This window comes from Pteropus vampyrus, unplaced genomic scaffold (genome assembly GCF_000151845.1).
Source record: "Pteropus vampyrus isolate Shadow unplaced genomic scaffold, Pvam_2.0 Scaffold23, whole genome shotgun sequence".
Taxonomy (NCBI): domain Eukaryota; kingdom Metazoa; phylum Chordata; class Mammalia; order Chiroptera; family Pteropodidae; genus Pteropus; species Pteropus vampyrus.
The window spans coordinates 11002654-11022727 of NW_011888804.1; the positions used below are offsets into that span (position 1 = coordinate 11002654).

At 43.7% G+C, this 20074-nt stretch overlaps 1 protein-coding gene and 2 pseudogenes across 1 annotated transcript; 1 reads left to right on the plus strand and 2 right to left on the minus strand.

Moving 5' to 3' along the window:
- The first annotated feature begins 9385 nt into the window (after positions 1 to 9385).
- Positions 9386 to 12410, plus strand: LOC105289342 (glutathione S-transferase theta-2-like). Its single transcript, XM_011355978.2, has 6 exons — positions 9386 to 9489; positions 9676 to 9791; positions 10445 to 10538; positions 11347 to 11497; positions 11588 to 11761; positions 12067 to 12410. Exons 1-6 carry the CDS (start codon positions 9428 to 9430, stop codon positions 12274 to 12276), a joined length of 807 nt encoding a protein of 268 aa, XP_011354280.2. The 5' UTR covers positions 9386 to 9427; the 3' UTR covers positions 12277 to 12410.
- Positions 12411 to 16686: 4276 nt separating this feature from the next.
- Positions 16687 to 20074, minus strand: part of LOC105289421 — a 4761-nt pseudogene continuing 1373 nt past the window's right edge.
- Positions 19681 to 19799, minus strand: LOC111737035 (annotated as a pseudogene).

Below are 20074 nucleotides of genomic sequence, written 5' to 3' on the forward strand. Positions count from 1 at the left end.
TACCGCAACACTGGTTCTTGGTAGGCTGAGACCAGTACAAACCAGAGGGTAAAAGTAAAATTTTGCCTCCTCTACACAGTCTTTATAGCTAGCTTCATGGTTTGGGTTTCCTTCCAGCACTTTGGCCTACAGCTGTCTGAGTTGCTCCCATGTGGATGTGTGAGCTTAATTCACTAATTTTCACTTGGCACCATGTTCCATTTTCTTCCTAATGGGCATTTAGAATGTTTCTAATTCTTTGCTATTACAAGATTGTAATAGCATATTGAACAGTGTATTGAACATATTTTAAACATACTAACGTGATGGGTGTGAAATGTTATCATTCATTGTAACCTTAATTTTTATTTCCCTACTTTTATTAATAAGTTTGAAATTCTGGTTTTTTTGGCTACTCAGTTTTCATGTTCTGTGAATTGCCTGTTCATATTTGCCCATTTTCCCATTGCATTGCACTTTTTTTCTTATTGACTGGTAGAAAATTCTATACCTCAGTGAATACAAATATTTTGCCTGTTTGGTGCATTCACTGCAAATATTTTCTCCTACTCTGTAGCTTGCTTCCTGCCCTACCCACCTCCCCAGGTATCTTTGAAAGCACAAGTTTTAAATTGTAGTATAGGTGACTGTCAATCTTTCCCTTTATAATTTAGGAATTATGTGTCTTGCTTAAGATCTCAGCCCCTACCCCCTAGGTTATTAATATATTCTTCTGTATTTTCTATTCAGGGTTTTTCACAGATAGGTCTTTAACCTACTTGGATTAACTTTTATGTGTGATGTGAGATAGTGATCCAGTTTTATCTGTAGTGCCTGTGGGTAGACTATTCCAGCATCAATTATTTAATAGTCCATTCTTTCCCCACTACTCTATCATATGTCAAGTTGGAAATCTGCTGTTCTGTTGGTTATCTGTCTAGTGCTGAATTGATACCCCATAGTCTCCAGTGATGTAGCTTTAAATAAAGTCTTGATACCTTTGTCAATGAGTCTCACTACCTTAATCTTTGTCTTCAGAAATGTTTTGGCTACTCTTGACCGTTCTATTCTGTAAATTTTAGAATTAGCTGATCAGGTTCCATGAAAAATCTCATAGGGATTTCATTTGATTTGGCACCTTAAAGCACTGACATTTTATCACAAACATAGCCTATATCTCCACTTATTTAGGTCAATTTTAATGGCTTTCAAAAAGGTTTTATAACTTTCTCCATAAAAGTAATGCCTCTTAGCTCAGCCTCATTTTTTAGTGTGTGTTTGTGTGTAATATTGATATATTTGTAATATATATAATTATAAATGATATCTGTTGTTTTTATTATATTTTACATAGTAAAGATAGTACCTTATTCATAATGCTACAAACTTGAGTCAATGTTTTTGCCACTGCTCAAAATACATTTTAGAATCATTCTTAATCTAATTACCTTTGCACTGAGTGGTGTGTTATTTTGAATATCCTCAGCTACAGGGAATCTTCACCCTTTAACCATGCACTTGAGTTTTGGAAAAAGCCACTGGAACTCAGACCTTGAGTCTAAAGTCACATTTCTCTGTACCTGAAGTACATCCTTTAAGAGTTCTCCAGGCAGGTCTGTGGGTAATAAGCTTAGTTGTTTCTCTGAAAATACTGTCTTTATTTCGCCTTCATTCTTAGGAGATTTTTGCTAGGTATACAATTCCAGGTTGACAGTTTCTTTCTTGAAACATTTTAAAGATAGCGTTTCACTGTCTTCTGGATTCCTGTGGTACTTTTGAGAAGTTCAAGGTTCAATCTTTTTCCTTTTTCCTGATGTGTGTTTTTTTTTTTTTCTCCTCAAATCTTCTCTTTGTCCTTAGCATTCTGTGCTTTCACTATGTGTCTAGGTATGGATTTATTCATTTTTATACTGCTTTAGATTTGTTGTGTGTTATGAGTTGAAATGTGTCCCCCAAAAGGATATGTTAAAGTCCTAACTCCCAATATCTCAGCATATGCCCTTATTTGAAAATAGAATTGTTGCATATGTAATTAGTTAAGATGAAGTCATACTGAAATAGCCAAGGAATGCCAAGGATTGCCAGCAACACTAGAACTTAGGAGAAATACATGGAACAGATTCTCTCCCAGATCCCTTCAGAAAGAGTATGGCCCTGCTGACTGACAACTTGATCTTGACCTTCTAGCCTCTAGAATTGTGAGAGAATAAATTTCTGTCCTTTAATCCACACAGTTTGTTGTATTTTGTTACAGAAGCCTTAGGGATATAATACATTGAGTTTCCTGAATTTGAGGTTTCGTGTTTGTCATTAATTTTCAAAATCCTCAGCCTCCATATCTTCAGTATCACTCCTCTACATTTGTTCTCTCTCCTTCTGGAACTTCAATTAGGCATATGTTAGACCTCATCAGTGCTCCTGTCGCTTAAGTTTTCTTTCATAATTTTAATTTTTTCTCTCTGGGTGTTATAATTTGGGTAACTTCTTCAGATCTATATTTTTGTTTATTAATTCTCCCTTCAGTTATTTTTATATTCTATTATTTGTTTTTTAATTTCTAGTCCTAGTTTGTTCTTTTTCAAGTCTTCTATTTCAAGTCATTTTGATAGTCTTTTATTCCTTGCTCATGTTTCATTTTATTTATTTATTTATTTATTTATTTATTTATTTATTTATTATTTTTTCAAGGATTCTCATCACTGGGGTGGAGATGGTAACAGGCTGCCAAGAACCATCCTTGTTCATGTTTTAAACTCAATATTTTATTTTATCAAATATTTCAGCATGCTTACTATATATTCTATATTTTATAATTTCAATATATGAAGTCATTGGGGGGTTTATTTCTGCCTTTTGTCTTACTATTGACTCTTATTTATGCTGGCTAGGTTCTCCTATGGTCCATGACTTGGTAATGAGATCTATAAGCATCTGGATTTTATGGGCGAAAATCCTGTAAGGCCTGGTTGCGGGAGGGGAGTCCCCTCTAAAAAGGATCTAGGTTAGCTTCTGCAAATGCCTTGAAAGTGTGGTAAACTTGGGACCACAGAAAATTAACATGGGGTTTTCTGGATTGTTCAAGTATTTATAACTAAAGCCAACCCCATATGGCAGGCAGGCTTCTATTACAAGTTCTCAGGAGTTATTTATTCCTACCAAAAGTCTAGGCCAGGACAAATAGCTTCCTTGTCATCTGCTTCTGCCATTGGGCAGGTTCCTGAGTCCAGGGCTCTGTATGGGGTCTCAGGCTCACACCCCCACACAGTACAGACCCTAAGGTTCTAGGTCACAGAACAGGTCAGGTGCCCTTAAGGCAGTGATAGCTTTAGCCTCGCCCACTCCATTCAGACCACACTGATTTTCAAACCCCTCTTAATTTTCATCTCTGGAGATTTTGCTTATATTTTTATGAGCTCAGCTATACCTTTAAGAGAATATGTACTCTATTACATCAAGCATTTCTATGTAATTTACAGCAGCGAGACACTTCAGGTTTCCCACACCCTTCAGTACTACTGTGCATTTTTAAATTCTGTCTTGTGGGTTCATACGCAATTCTCTACAATTTTCCTGACCAACTCTGAAATTCTTGGTCAAAATGACCTTCCAATGCCCCCACCACCTGAGACTTTTCTCCCAGTCATCCCTCTGGGTTTCTTCTGACAGATCTCCACAGACTGTTGGGGGATGAATACACCTTCCTGGGCAGAGATGAGAATTTTCAAAGAGGACCCTGGAAAGGGCAGTGCATAAATTACCAACCAGGCTAGTGAGCAGGAACTGCCTTCTTCATGGAAACTGCCCCTAGCTCAGAGGACTGTGGAGCATCCAGGAAGATGTCACTAAATACTTGGGGAATTTAGGTCAGCCCTGTTATGTACATCTCTTACATATTTACAATGGAAAATTACTTGGCCATAAAAAAAGAATGAAATCTTGCAATTTGGGATACCATGGATGGACCTAGAGGGTATTATGCTAAGTGAAATAAGTCAGAGAAAGAAAGAAGAATAGTATATAATTTCACTTATATATGGAACCTAAAAAAGAAAAACAAAATAAATGAACAAATGAAACAGAAACAAGCTCTTAGATACAGAAAACAAACTGGTAGTTGCCAGGAGGGAGAGAGGTTAAGGGGCTGGGTGAAAAAGTTGAGGAAATAAAGAAGTACAAATTGCCAGCTATAAAAATAGTCACGGGATATTTATTTTGGGGGTTCTGGTCTTCGCTCAGATCTCGGGGAACTGATTTATCCTGAAAATGAACCAGGAAGCAGTATCATACCAAGCAAGGTGAACCCTACCCTGCGTGAAGCAATGACCATGGTTGCAGCCCAAGTCATGGGGAATCATGCCATTACCATTGGAGGCAGCGATGGACATTTCAAGTTGAACATTTTCAAGCCAATGGTGATTAAAAATGTGTTGCAGTCAGCCAGGCTGCTGGGGGATGCATCAGTTTCTTTCACAGAAAACTGTGTGCTAGGAATCCAGGCCAACACAGAAAGGATCAACAAGCTAATGAACAAGTCTCTAATGTTGGTGACAGCTCTTAATCCTCGTATATGGTATGACAGGGCAGCAAAGGTTGCTAACACAGCACACAAAAATGGATCAACCTTAAAGGCAACTGCTGTTGAAGTTGGTTATCTTACAGCAGAGCAGTTTGATGAATGGTTGAAGCTTAAGGACATGCTGAGTCCAAAGTGATTTGAATAAATTTATATTACAAATAATTATGTTGTGTAAAATTTAAAAAAATGAAACAGACTCCTTATATTTCTTAAACAAAATGGAGAAATGTGAAAGAAAACTGGCATTGAACTTGACTATTTGTAGCAGAGCAGTTTGGTCAGTGTATGGAAAAACCTCAGGACATGCTAGGTCCAAAGTGAATTTAAAAAGGGTAAAATAAAATAATTGTTTAAAAAAAAGTCATGGGAATGTAAGGTACAGCATAGGGAATGTAGTCAATAATGCCATAATAACTATATATGGTGTCATATCGGTACTAGACTTATCAAGGTGATCGTAAGTTATATAAATGTCTAATCATTACATTGTATGCCTAAAACTAATATCATATTGTACGTCAATTGTAATTGAAAAATTAAAATTAAAAAGAGTGGCTTATTCTGTGGAGAATTTTAGACATTTGCTGTCAGGCGAATTAGAGGGAAGTGCAACAGTCACCTACCCATGCACACAACAAACACACATAAATGCTCTTACACACTCAAGCACGCACTGTCGCATTTCCACACAGATAGTCCCCATTATGCACACACATATCCACTCATATATCTGTTCACATATATACACATGTTCGCATGCATATATACACACATATACACTCTCATACATTCACATATACACACACATACTGTTTTAAAATGTACCCAGGATTTGTTTTAATCAGGTATGGTTAGACACACAGATACAGAAATGATTCTCATGAAAGAAAGAGTTTTTGACTCACAGTTCCCTGGAAGCAAGAGGCAAAGTGGGATTTGCAAGAACAACCCTGACTCTTTGAAATATGGTGAAAGCATTTGTTTGAGAAAAGGAAGAATGAAGGAGCAGAGTGTGGTACACTTTTGGTGCCTGGGTGCCTATGGGGTTGTCCCCGGTGTGGAGAAGCCGCTGAGCTGCTGTCTGTTGTGAGAGGTCAGTGTTACCTGTGGGATTTGAATACGACAGACCTAGCCCCAGGGGAGTGGGCTGGCTGGATCCTAGATAAACGGAGAAAGAGTGCGGGCTAGGTGAAACCTTTGCTTTTTGTTCTCTTCTCCTGGTGGGAGGGGAAAGGGCACCCCAAATTCTCAAAGGCTAGCTTTGGATGGACTAAAAATGTTAAAGGCTTCCATTGCACACTCCTCCAAGTGAGAGGGAAAAAAGGTTGTTAGTTCACAGGGCTGATGCATAATTTTAGATAAGCCAGAGGGGGGAAAAGGGAGAAAAAAACACTCCAGCCTTCTTAAGTCAAGCTGCAGTCCCCCTAGCTTCCTCAAATTCCAGCCTAGAGTGTCCCTAGAGCCTGCAATGTTAACCTAGTAAATGCTGGATTTACTGTTAGAGGTTTGAGTGAATTTATAATGAGAACAAAAGGGAAGAATTTTTTTTTTTTTTTTTTTTTTACAATGGCTTTGTATTTCGGGGCTATAACATGTAGATCTCGGGCAAAATTGATGTGAAATGTTATATATTTTAATTTCACAAATGTTATAAGGATCGTTCCAATTAGGGAAAGCCTCAAAGAAAAGACACTAGTGGGATACAACTGCCTTGTTTTGGGGCCAGTTAAAATTTAAATTCTTTGAGTATTGAAAACAGAACAAGTCTCCATAGCTGATGATATCTGCCTATTAGAGCCTCTGGAAAAAGGAAGATGATGGAAAAGATAGGCACTCTCTAAACGGAGATACATTTTTGGAGTTTAAAATAGAAGTGGTACTTTGCCCAACAGCTCTTGTGATTCAGATGTCTGACCCTTCAGGCTAGAGGTTTTGGGGCTCAATGGGCCTATTTTTGAGGAGGCCAATTCAGAGTATAAGTTGGACAAGGTGAAAAAGACTCAAGAAAATCTTGCTCTCCAGTTGGACTTTGGAACATAGCTGTCTGGCACTGTGGCAACTTAAAGAAAAGCTCTTTTGGAATCCTGAATTCATAGATCTGACCTTAGCTGACTGGACTTGGCTGACATCCTATACTGTCTTCCATGGGCAGATGCAGCTTCAATACAATCTGTGCCTGTCTGAAAGTGGGCAGGAGAGATGGCTCTGCTCAAGGAACAAGATCACAGACACTGGGACATTGCAGATTTAGGTCACCTCTCTGTGGAGCCCTAGACTGTGATGCTGGCTGGATTGACTGGGTCACATACAAGTACCCACATAAAATGGACCATTTGCTAATAGGCTGCGTATTTCAGATACAGAGACTTGACTGCATTCCTAGCTTGAGAATAATCCCAAAAAAGCTGGAGGTGGAGGGCACATCATAGGGCCTGTGATCTCTCTGCAACGATGGGACTCCTGACCCTATATGAGGGATGTATCACTGCTGTTGGCTCATGGCTTTCGGATGGACTGATAGCCTAGCTCTAGGTCCCTCACCTTTCCTTGGTACACATGCCTTAGGAAGGCAGTATGTGAAATGCAGCTGTTCTCAGAGAAAGAATGAGCTCTGCTAGGCCCTTACTGGTTAACCAGGACAAAAGAGGTGGGAGGTTATGCAAACCCATTTGAAAATTGTTGAAAATTCAGGATTTCGTCCTGATCATATCCTCAACACGATGGTGTCTTTCTGGTTAAGTTGTACAAAAATGTTTTTTCGTGAAAATACTTTTGTTTCTCTTGCATACAGCCTTTCAAGACAAAGGTCTAGATGAGACTAGGGAATGTAAACTTTTGATCCCTAAATGGGACACCCCAATTTTACAATGAGAGAAAAAACTCCAAACCCAGGCACCTGAGGAGGTAAGGGGTGGGTGGGCTGAGGGGTTGGGGGAGGAGAGAGGGGAGGGGGAAAGGGCATTAATGATCATTGTTCCTGGAAGCTTTCCCTTCTTCCTGAAGGAAAACTTTCCAAGACCGTCCACTTATGATGCCACCTGACAAGTGACTATGAGAGATCAGGGGAGTGGTCCCAGCTCCTGGACTTTCTATGTAGAACATGTCCAGATGTTGCCCACACTTGTGAAGTGGATGAACTGGGTCACAGACAAGCAAGACGGTTGGGAACTGACAGCCTCAGGCACAGCCTATGAAACCAAGAGCTGAACTGAATCTCGTAGGCAGGACTGAGAGCCCCAGTGGGAGGCCCCATAGGGGGCCTGTCACCCAGCTGCCTGTGCTGCTTGGTGTGCCCTAACATTGTATCGTAAGCTGTGTGTTTTTTAGAGACCACGTGTGCCCTCTGGTATACTTCTGTGTGTGCCCTGAATGTAATGACAGCCCTGGAAAAGCATTCAGATTAGCTTCAATTTACTGGCCAGAGATGTGCTGTGCTTGAAGTGATGATGCCTCAAGCCAGATTTTAAAAGGCTCCTAGAGAAACTGAAGGAGGAAACTACCTGGCTTACTAAGATGGGCTTTATGGCTAATGAATAGACTTCGTTTTGGCTGGTTAAGTCCAGTATAGGCTGAGGATTTCCAAAATCACCAAGTTGTGCTTCATGTTTGCTTAACAGTTCTTCCTTCAATTTCTCTCTCTCCTCACATATTTTACTATCAACAGGAAAAAGAAGCCAGGTCACACTTTGCTTGGAAATCTCAACTAAATATCCAAGTTCATGGCATACAAACTCTGCCTTCCACACATCTGTCCAAGGCAATTTAGTTAAGTTTCTACAACTATGTAACTGGATCCCCTGTAACCTCTTTGCTGTTTGACAGAGTTCTTTTCCTTGGAAGTGTCAGAAACTCAGGGTAAACTAGTTTAACCCAGAGAGGGATTGAACACAAACAAACAGACAAACAAACAAACCATCCGGTTGTATTGCTGGCTCCCAGGGGAACTGGGATCAGAACCTGCTTCTCTCCCCAACTCTCCTCTTCTTTGAGTAAGATTCTTTCTCTCAGGACAGCCTGCTTAGTGAACTCGAGAAATGTGACCAGCGGTGGGCCCAGTTCACGACCTCCACATTTACCTTCCCAAAATGACCCCCTGTCTCCTGGATTCTAATTTCAGAAATCCCCCTGCTCCCCGCCCTAAATCTTTTCCAGCTTCGGTCACTGGGCTACTCTGAAAGATTCAGCTATTGCGGGGCACCCATCCCTGCACCATCACGGTGGCCCCTGACAAAATGTTCAGGGTGGAGTGGGGAGAGTGAAGACCAGAGAAGAAAGGAGATTACGGTGGGGAAAACGTCTCCCTGACCGGGATCTTTGACTATGCTGAGTATCCCACGAGGCCTCTCCTAACCGTGCCCTCTCTCTGGGGTGCACGCGTTATCAGTTGAGAGGTGCCAGCTGGCAAGCAGCCAACCTTAACCCTCAGCATTTGCAGCTCGGTGTAAACTCGTCTCTCGTACGTGACCCAGGATCCCGCGCGGGATTGAGGTCTGAGCAAAGCCTTTTTACAGAAAAACGTGTTGTGGCGCGAACAATTCTGAGACCCACGGAGCCAATTGAGATTAATTATGAGCCTTTATTAGCCGGCCGGCGACTGACTCTCTACCACGCAGGGTTAGAGGAGATCAGCCCCGAGCTTCCCCAGCAGGCCACTTATAAGGTTTTTCTACTACATTTGAATGAACAGATGACAAGAAGCAGAATTTAGTCATTAACTCTTTGTACACAGATAAATGTATTCAGGGGAACTCCCAGCAAACAGGGCCTAATAGACAGTTTTATGACCTTTGCCTTGCAATGTTGCGCTTCCCCCTGGGGATGGTGCCCAGGCATATCACCTCCCTGCAACTGAGTTACTGCTCTCCCTAGGAGATGGCGCCTGGAGAAAACTTCTTCCTTGAAACTGGAGAATTTCCACTTTTACAAACGTTCCTGTATAACTTAATCAGACAGGGGTGGTGCGGGGCGGGCGAGGGGGTGAGATGAATCTGGGCAAAAGTCTGGGAGGCACACACACGTCACATATGGAGAATCCAGAGGGGAGGGGCTCTAGCTCCTATTTCAGAGGGCAGCCTGCCCCAGCCACGGCTGCAGTTCCTGACACCTGTCTACTCCTTTAGCGCCATGGGCCTGGAGCTCTACCTGGACCTGCTGTCCCAGCCCTGCCGCGCCGTCTACATCTTCGCCAGGAAGAACCGCATCCCCTTCGAGCTGCGCGCCGTGGACCTGCTCAAAGGTGGGCTGGTCTGGCTCCCCGGATGATCACGGGCCCCATCCACCCACGGGCTCCTTGCCTGACAACTCCCTGGGTGTCCCCACAACCCCTGTGACCTGTATAGCTCCCTTATTGCCCGTATTGGCTCCCACTGGAGAATGCCCTCAGCTAGGTGGCTTTGGACAGGTCACAGGCCCTCTCTGAACCTTAGCTTTCCCCTCTGAAAAGGATAACGTTACCTTCTACTCTGGGATGGGGAGAAAGATGGATTTTCAGAGTTCCTGCCCTGAAAGCACTTACTGAAGTTCAAGAAGCCCTAAAGACGGTGGGGAGACCACCACACTGTTGTAAGAATTAAGGGGCAGGAAGAGCCAAGCCATCCCCCTTTACCTCCCCTCCCTTTGCTCACCCCAGTCCTGGCTAAATAACTTCTCTTCATCCATCCGCGGCAATTGGCTGCACCCACCAAAGCCGTGGGAGGTGGCAGGGCAGGGAGGCCAGCCCCTACTCCATCAGGAGGCCCACACAGGGAGTGAGGTGAACCCCGTGCTCACCCCAGACCCTGCTGTTTCTCAGCCCAGCCTGGCCAACGGGCTCTGGTTGGGGGAGAGGCGGGAGGGCAGGACAGGTGTGGTCCTTGCCCTGAAGGCCTTTTCTGACCTCTCTCTCCTCAGGGCAGCACATGAACAAGGAGTTCTTCCCAGTTAGCCTGTCCTCAAGGGCGAAGGTGCCTGTCCTCAAGGATGGTGACTTCGTCTTGAACGAAAGGTGTTCTTCCCTCCCACTTACTAAGACTCCAGCCCAAATGACCCCGGTTCTCCCACTGTGGGCCCTCCCATACTCCTTGGGCACTGAGGGCCGAGATGAAGGGGCAAGCCCAGAATGACCAGGGGCTGACAGAACACATCTCTGCAGCTCTTGTCTTCGGCCTGTGCTTCTGGACTCCAGGGCCGCCCCACTCCCAGACATTAGAATAAAGGACATGGGAACATTTGTCCAGCATTGGACAGAAAGGAGGCTCCACAAAGAGAATCTGAAGGGGCACAGCTCATGGTAAGGGCAGGCACCAGGCAGGAAGAGGACATGAGGTCAGGAGCTACAGGAGCAGTGGCTGGGGGACCCGTCAGAGGGCGCTCACGACATATTCGAGAACATGCTTCCCCTCCTGGTCCCCGAGCCATGCACTGTGTGCCAGGCCCATGCAGAGTTCCAGAAGTCCAGGGAAGCTTTTCTGAGCTGTGCAGCCTTGGACAAGTCACTTAACTATTCTGAGCCTTAGTTTCCTCATGTGCAAAAGGGATGATAAGAGTCTGAACCTCATAGGGCAGCTGCTGGGATATCAAAGAGATGAGGTCTTAAAGCGCAAAGCAGAAGGTCGGGGCAAGAGTCAGTGCCCAAGGCAGAGAAGAAAAGAGATCAAGGAGGGTATAGTCAGCGGAGAGAGAGGAGGCGGTGCCCAGGGAGCTGAGCTGTCCAATGCAGAGAAGCCCCAGGACCCTGCTGGAGGATGAGAGTAGCTGGATATAAAAGCCATGATCCAGGTCCTCGCAGCCACTGATCCCGCCCTTGTCCCTAGTGTGGCTATCCTAATTTACCTGAGCTCTAAGTACCAGACCCCGGACCACTGGTACTCAGCTGACCTGCAGGCCCGCGCACGCATCCATGAGTACCTGGGTTGGCAGGCCGACTGCATCCGTAGCGTCTTCGGCGTGCCTCTGTGGGTCCAGGTGAGGAGAGCCATCTGTGGAGTGATTGACTGTCAGGGACCTGGGAGGAGGTAGGGGCCACAGACTGAACCTATCCTTTGCCCCTGTCAGGTACTAGCACCTCTCATTGGGGTTCAGGTGCCCAAGGAGAAGGTGGAGTACAATAGGACCGCCATAGACAGGGCACTGCAGCAACTGGAAGACAAGTTCCTGAGGGACAAGCCCTTCCTGACCAGCCAGCAGGTGACACTGGCTGACCTCATGGCCCTGGAGGAGCTAATACAGGTGAGAGCTTGACCAGTAGAGCAGCATTTGTAGGCAGCACCTCTTTTATTGCTACCCCCGTTAGGCAGACAGAAACACTGAGTTTGCCCAGTATCACAGAGCAAGTTTCTAGCAAGTTTCATGCTGGAGCCCTGACCTGCTTCCCTCCTGGGTGGGATTTCATCGTGGTGCTCTTGGGCCCTGCGGCTGGCCGCACTGCCCTGGGCCTCAGATGGAGCTTGGGGAAGGGACCTGACACCTGTTGCCAGTGTTCCTGGCATTGGGATTGCCGTATTAGCATAACTTTCCAATCTTTGTCCCTGCAGCTTGTGGCTGTTGACCATGACCTGTTTGAGAGATGGCCGCAACTGGCCGCATGGCGTGAGCGAGTGGAAGCTTTCCTGGGTACTGATCTGTGCCAGGAGGCCCATGGTGTGGTCTTGAACATCCTAGAACAGGCAGCCAACAAAATGCTCCCAGATCCTCCCTCAGAAATGCAACTGAGTATGCTCCGTCGTATTTCCAGGATCCCCTGAGGGGTCTGGGATGAGGTCGATGATGGTCAGAAGATTTAGCAGTGAAGATTCATTGTGTTTCTTGTCTCTTTTCATCTTTTCTATCCTGTTTCAATCTCTTGTCTCTGACTCCAGGTGGAGCTCTGCCCAAGCAGGGCACCCAATGTCCTTGACAGTGCTTCTCCTAAGGTGTTGCAGATGTAATCAATAGATGACTAAAGAGCTCCTAAAATTCAATAACAGGAAGAAAAATAAACCAGCTCAAAATGAGCAAATTTCATTGGTCTTTTAAATATAATGAAGATTCCAAATGCTTTGATAAGGAATCAAGAATTATTGCTTTTATTACATCGTTGTATTATAGTGTTGAGTAAAAGTATGTCCCAATAACCTTCATCTTTGTTAACCAAAGTAACCTGTGCTGGCAGGGTCTATGGTATCAGTGGTTCGGTTTGTTCTTCCAGCCCATCAGAAACATCGCTCCCCTTCTCTTTCTAGTTCACCAGCAGTGAAAAGAATCTTATTTCAGTTATCTCTAAAACCACAAAGACGCTGTACTCTTTACCTGAAAACATTAGTACAGGTACCTATTAAATTGCTTCTGTGCACCAATTCCAATGCGTGTATGTTGGCGGGGAGTTAGGTTTTCCCCATGACACCAAGCAACTGTGCCCTGCTGGTATCTGAGAATTCGACTTGTTATGGCGCCAACGATTCTGAGACCCACGCAGCCAATTGAGATTAATTATGAGCCTTTATTAGCCGGCCGGCGACTGACTCTCTACCACGCAGGGCTAGAGGAGATCAGCCCCGAGCTTTCAGAGGAGGCAGCTGATAAAGCTTAAGACCATATCCTGGTGGTCTCCTGAACAAGCCAGCAGATTACAGAAGTGGAAGTTGGCTTTTAGCATATCTTTGCCCGGAACAACACCCTTAATTAACAAGTAAATGGATTACAGAAGCAGACATTGGCCATCTTCATATCTTATACAATACACTTCCTAAACCACACACAAGCAAGTAGGACAACTTCTGGTATCTAAAGATATTTCTTCCCTGTAGCTGACTTAGCTAGTTGGCTCACTTGAAAATTTCCCACCCTTAACAAGCCCAGGTTCTTACCTATACTTCTGACTGGCTATCAATTGGAGGTTCCCATGAACTCCTCCCTGGGTTTGATTAATTTACTCGAGCAGCTCACAGAATTCAGAGAAGCATTTTACTCACAAGATCACCGATTTATTTTAAATGGATATATAACTAGTAACAGCCAGATCAAAGTATAAAGTAGGGCAAGGGTATGTGGGTATGGGTGCGGAGCTTCCGTGGTAAGCCCCCAAATCTTTGTGTGTTTATTAACCCAGAAGCTCTTTGAACCTGTCCTTTAGGGATTTTAGGGAGGCTTTGTTACATAATGCACAATTGATTAAATCATTGGCCATTGGTGATTGATTCAACCTCTAGCCCCTCGCCCCTCCCTGGAGGTCAGGTGTGGGACTGAAAGTTCCAGCTCTTAACTACATGGTTGGCTCAATTGGGGACCAGTCCCTCATCCTTAGATGTGGTCTAAAAATCACTTCATTAACAACAAAAGACATCCATATTACTCACAACACTTAGGAAATTATAAGGTTTTTTTTAGCTGTGAGCCAGTGTGCTGGCTGGAAAATTATTGCTTGGCTATCGCCCATGGGAACATAGGTTATCACCCACGGGAACATAACATTCTAACAAGAAACTTTCTGCTTCAGTAGTCCCGCTTGCACAACCTACCTGTGGGTTGACAGTTAGTAAATAGGAGAAAAATAGACTTTTGTGTTCAGAAAGAATGAGGAATAGGATTTAGGGCTTAAAAATCCTGTACCTCTACGTTTCAGGGCTGCTTAATTTGGGGTCTGAGTACCCCTGGCAGACCCAGCTGGCTGAATAAAGAGTGTGTTTCCTATAACTCACTGATTTCTGGTGGTCCGTGTGTCTATCGGGGGCTGGCGGCCATAACACCAGGAACTATGAACTAAGACCTAATATATGTGAAATGTGTATTTTGGTCATCTGAATGACCAAATATGTGTTTGTTATACATCATAATATCACACCTATATTTTCTATAAAATGATGATATAGACCCTCTTAAAGAAAAATGCACCCCATTATATGGTTTCAGGGAGTGTTATGGCGCGAACGATTCTGAGACCCACGGAGCCAAGTGAGATTAATCATGAGCCTTTATTAGCCGGCCGGCGACTGACTCTCTACCACGCAGGGCTAGAGGAGATCAGCCCCGAGCTTTCAGAGCAGGCAGCTGATAAAGCTCAAGACCATATCCTGGTGGTCTCCTGAACAAGCCAGCAGATTACAGAAGTGGAAGTTGGCTGTTAGCATATCTTTGCCCGGAACAACACCCTTAATTAACAAGTAAATGGATTACAGAAGCAGACGTTGGCCATCTACATATTTTATACAATACACTTCCTAAACCACACACAAGCAAGTAGGACAACTTCTGGTATCTAAAGATATTTCTTCCCTGTAGCTGACTCAGCTAGTTTGCTCACTTGAAAATTTTCCACCCTTAACAGGAGGTTGCTTGGAAAACCATTTGGATTGATTCCTAAAACATCATCCTGATGTAGGAAAGACACATGAGAACTAAATATTAAACTAACTTGTATTCAGAGGCTGCCAGGTGCTGCTAGACACTGGAACCTGGGTGATTAGCATATGGCCAGATCTTGGGGACCTACAGGAAGTGCCACGGTCCAGCCGCGGCAGGATCCAGTGGGCCCCGAAGGTGGGCAAGGCGTCGGCGCGGGAGACAGTCGACTACACAGCTCAGAGGCTGTGTGACACTGTTTCGTTTTATTGTGATTTGAGTACAACTTTTATACTTTTTATTTTGGCATTTGATTATACTTTGTGGTTAAGGTAGCAGGGAGTTAAATTTCTGTGGTTAGGCGAAGCAGAAAATCTTATAGAGTATATTATTGTTAATATTCATGATTAACCAGTACATTTTTCTCTCAATCATTAGAACAGAACTACCTGATGGAACAATCTAAACTTTTAATTCTTATATCTATTACGTAAGATACAGTTTGATTTAAGTAAAGGTGATAGATAGATGTATTCATAACAGCAGGTATTGGCTTGTGGGCAGACACTGTTCTTCTTTCTGCCTGAGGAAATCTTTTAAATGCTATTTGAGTTATGCTATATCTAAAGTTCAAGCTGAACCTTTCTCATAGCTGTTCAAAAGTTTCCTTGGTGCAGTATTGAGGAAAATATTTATAAAAATCAGTTTTACAAAGCTGCTTTCGTAAGCTAAGTTTCTGTTTCTTTGTTTTTTAAGCACCAAGGAGGTCCTGACCTAGCCAGCCTTTCTATGAAACTTAAACTACTATAAGGCACATGAATTCCATCTTTATTCACTATACGTATACTATCTTTATTATAAGCTCCTGTATAAGGAAAAGGAAGATTAGGTAATCTTTTCATATTATTAGCCCCCCTAGGTGGATACCAGAGTTTTTCCTTTATCCATTAGGCCACAAAAGGAGGCCCTTCCATAGTAGGCACAGGCTTATGAGTAAATTTCTTATCTTTTACTAATTTTTCTACGAACTGCATGGGAACAGGAGTATAAACTGGTTCTAGTAATTCAGCTTGTTATAATTTATTCATAACATCTTTAAGAGGCGCGTCAAAAGGAATTTCTCTTAATAATTGTTTGAATAAAGGGTTTACGTATTCTGGACACGTCAGGGTGACTAGAGCTGATTCCATACGCGGGGAATTTACTATGTTTTTCTCAGAGCCAATTTTGAGGAAATCCATTTGTACAGCGTTTACACTTACTAGAATTTGCGCTACCCAAATTCCCCCTATTAATAGGATCATTTCTAAGAAACCAATTATCCCTAAACACATGCCACGTCCTCATTCTTGACGATGCATTCCTTAAAGCCTCTGTCCCCATCTCCGGACCTTGTCACGCAGTAGGGTAGAAAGAGGACGCGGCAAGGAAGATTCCTGTCGACATCGCTAACGACTACTTCTCCATGCCTTTAAGGATGCATACCCATCCCCTGAAAGGAACACAGAATTAAACTGAATTCCTTGAACTCTTGGTCTCGCTCTCTCATTCTCTGTCTTTGAGAGGAGACCACATCTCTGTCTATGGAGAGTTATTCCTTCTCTAATAAACTTTACTTTTGTTTCTAACTCTGGTGTGCGCTTGAATTCTTTCCTGTGTGCAGTCAAGGTCCCTACCTCCTCTCTCTCTCTCTGCAGGACTTGAGTCTGTACTCAAGCGGATTCGCCCTGTCCTACATCAATCCCACCACTCTGCATCTTTTGGTTCAAAGTATAGTTTATTGTCACCAGTACCTGTTCCTGCATTCTCGTGTATTTGATAATACACGCATTGATTGGTTTATCACTTAATGTTCCATTGGTTCATCAGCCTTTTCTGCAGGTTCATCAGGTTTAGCAGGCTATGCCTTTCTCTATGCTTTCTTGAGAGCTTCCAGGAATGGGGACAGCATCATCCTCATATCAAAAACTCTAAGTCTTTACCAACGACTTCAATGGAAATATTCTTTATACTTAGTCTCTGTTTTGTAGGAAGTGTCTCTTGTAAGGCACACACACCATGCTTAACCAGTTCATTCAAACTGTACTCCACAAACTCAGACATATGTCTCTCCAAGAAAGTACAAGCCGATTGAGAATTGGCTACAGTGGACATAGCTCTGCAGTCAAAATAATTAGCAGATGGACAGTTTTGGAAAATGTGAAGGCCCATATCATCACGACTAGCAATCAGCAGCCCAACGACCTATGGCCTCCAGCCACATGGTTGCATATTCGGTCATACAGATGACCGAAATACACATTTCACGTATATTAGGTCTTAGTCCATAGTTCCTGGTGTTATGGTTGCATGTGGGTCTAGGTCCTGCTTCTAATTAGAGATATGAGATGAGACACAAGGAGAGGTCTGTCAAATACCAATCTGAAATCTACTTAGGTGCGTAAAATTACACAACAGTCTAGCATCAACATAAGTGCCGCAACTGAGATATCAATATGGTTGTCCACATAGAGAGTTTTTTTCTGACTCGACTCTCTTCAATGCAACCAACACTGCACGGGTTTTCGATTTCGGACTAACTGTGGCTGAACCTTGTTTGATAACTTCTATTACATATTCAATTTGACGAATCCTGTCCTGAGGGCTCCGCACAGTAAAGGTTATTGTCATACCAAGTTCTAGTCTGGGTTCCCAGGCCTGGCAGCGACTTCCTGCAAAACTGTGTATCACAGCATTGCTCTCGTTTATCTTGTGAAATCCTGTACTTTTTGAAAGATTTGCAAATGCATTTGAATTCGAAAATATCAGTGAAATATTAATCTGTCAAGATGTTGACGCGATGGGCGGGTGACACTGGTGTCAGGGAGACACAGTTTTGGGGAAGTATTTTGACACGTGGCCATTCATTAGCGAACATTTTGTCTTGAAGAAAGGGGAGAAGCCAAGTCGTGTAGACAAAAAAGGGGCCGCATACGAAACCTGACGAGCTCAGAAAAGGCTGTCATGGCAGGTCTTATGAACTCAGAGACCGAAAGTAACCACATAGTGATGCAAAACAGCAAATTTCCCCAAGTAGGGGGTGGGGTAGGGGAGGAGACCAAGTCCAGCACTGAGAAAAGAGGGTTCTTTGGCCAAGAGTGTAGGAAGAATTCAACACACGCCAAAGTTAGAGTCAAAAGGAAAGGTTATTAGAAAAGAGGTAACACTCTACAGACAGAGCGTGGTCTCCTCTCAGAGGCAGAGAGTAAGAGCTTCAGAAAGATTCAGAGAGACAGAGACAATAGAGACGAGGACAATGAGAAAGAGAGAAAAAACACTGAGAGTTAAGTCAGTGAGAGGGACTCCTGAGTGTTTGGGGGATTCAGTTTAAATATCATTCTTTAGTTCCTATGAGTTATAGTTTAAAGACTTTGTTTACCCATTTCCTTTGGTGTGGACATACAGTGGGGAAGGGGAAGAGTATGTGGAGTGAAAGGCCTGCTGGCACTTCCCAGCTTTATTCCATAGGTTCCCCCATGGTTTTAGCCATAGGGAATGAATGATTTTATTTGTGTAGGGCAGCCACTTAGAAACTGTTTTTCCTTCATAGGTGTGGGAAATGGGTTGTTAGCAATCCCCGCAGAAATCTTCCTTTGTTCTGCAGGTGTCCTCCTGGCCTGGCTGCAGAGCTGATCAGCATATCTGCAGTCTCTGAATGTAGCTTAATTTAACACTTTAGTTCTCTTGCCTCCTCTCTACATTAATAGAATGGTCTGAACATAAAAATTCATAACTAAAAGCAGGTTATGGCAGGTAGTCACATCCTAGGCCTGTAGCTTCCTTGACAAAGGTTAATCTTTAACTAAAGGGAGAGTTTCTATTGTCTTTTTGCATCTAAGATAATGTACCTTTGACATATCAGAGTAATTTCCTTTTTCAGACCCCTCAGGGAACCAGAGCAGGAGACCAAGAACCCTTCTTTGTTATCTTGTCCCGGAATACCATCTCTTTGTGCTAAATGTTAATTGTTAACTATCCTGCATCTCTCTGTTTTACTTTTTATGCAATCCCAGAGATTGGCTTAGGGTCCACTCTAATGTCCTCTTTTTAACTTAACCATCTCTTTAACCTTACCTCCAAATCAGCCACATTCTGAAGTGCTGGGGTTTAGGGCTACAACATACGAACTGGGGACAGACACACTTCAGCCCATTATAGCACCCGCCAACAGTGTCTGACAGTGTTGTCCCATACAATATGCTAAGAGGCTTGACCTTGGCAAGTTAATGAGGGCTGAGCAGAATCTCAGGCAATTTTCACTGGGGAGTTACATTTTTAGGCATAAATCTGGGTATTTTTCAAGTGTTTGGGAGCCATTTGCGTTTCCTGTCATGGGACATTTTCAAATCATTGGTGACAGGCCCTCATAGGTTGCCTAAGGAAGGTGTTTGGGATATGGGTGGATAAGCATCTTTGAACCCAAGGTCCTAATCGGGGACTGTGTCCTTATAGCAGCAAATGGCCCTGAGCTCACTCAGCCCCCAGCTCACTCAGCCCCAGCTGCTGTTGGCTTCCTTGAGGTTCCAGCCAGGCTAAAGTCCTGTCACCTCAACCAGCTGCACCGCTCTTTCCTCTCTCCCATCCCTGCCCTGTGGGCCTGGAGGCTGGGGCTCCTTCCTACCCGCTGTTGCACCTTCTCCTCGTCTCCCAGAATGTAGCTGAACTCTTGCCCCCTGAAGCCCCCTCCTACTCTGTTTTCTTTTCTTTTTTTTTTTTTGGCGAGGCAATCCTTGGTTGACCTTACAGATTGCAAGGACTTTGTCAGCTTACAATCCCTTATTTTTTATTTTTTACGCCTATAGCACCTTATCTTCCTAAGTGGTCTCCCATCCAAGTACTAACCAGGCCCGACCCTGCTTAGCTTCTGAGATCAGACAGGATCGGGCTTGTTCAGGGTGACATGGCCATAGACTCCTCCTACTCTCTTTCCCTCCTGAGTGTACATCTTTCTGTTCTAAGGCCAGCATTTCAGCCGGGTTTCCAGAGGAAACCAAGGATTGTCTTTAACCATCACAAGTGTGATAGCCTGCTGAAATGTGAAAGGGTTAAAGGAAAATTAAAACCTGAAACTGGACAAAGGAAGTCTATACCTTAGGCCTAGTTTCTGGAACCCCTAACCGCATTCTGTTAATCATGAAACTTGTAACAATGAGCTCATATGCTAACTGCCAATTTTAGCCTGTGTAA

Bases quoted from the DNA above. Each gene is read 5' to 3' on its own strand.
- LOC105289342 (XM_011355978.2), top strand. From the start codon at position 9,428: ATGGCGCCTGGAGAAAACTTCTTCCTTGAAACTGGAGAATTTCCACTT. The intron at 9,490-9,675 runs GTATAACTTAAT...CTACTCCTTTAG, and splicing joins CCACTTTTACAAACGTTCCT to CGCCATGGGCCTGGAGCTCT. The intron at 11,762-12,066 runs GTGAGAGCTTGA...TTGTCCCTGCAG, and splicing joins CCCTGGAGGAGCTAATACAG to CTTGTGGCTGTTGACCATGA.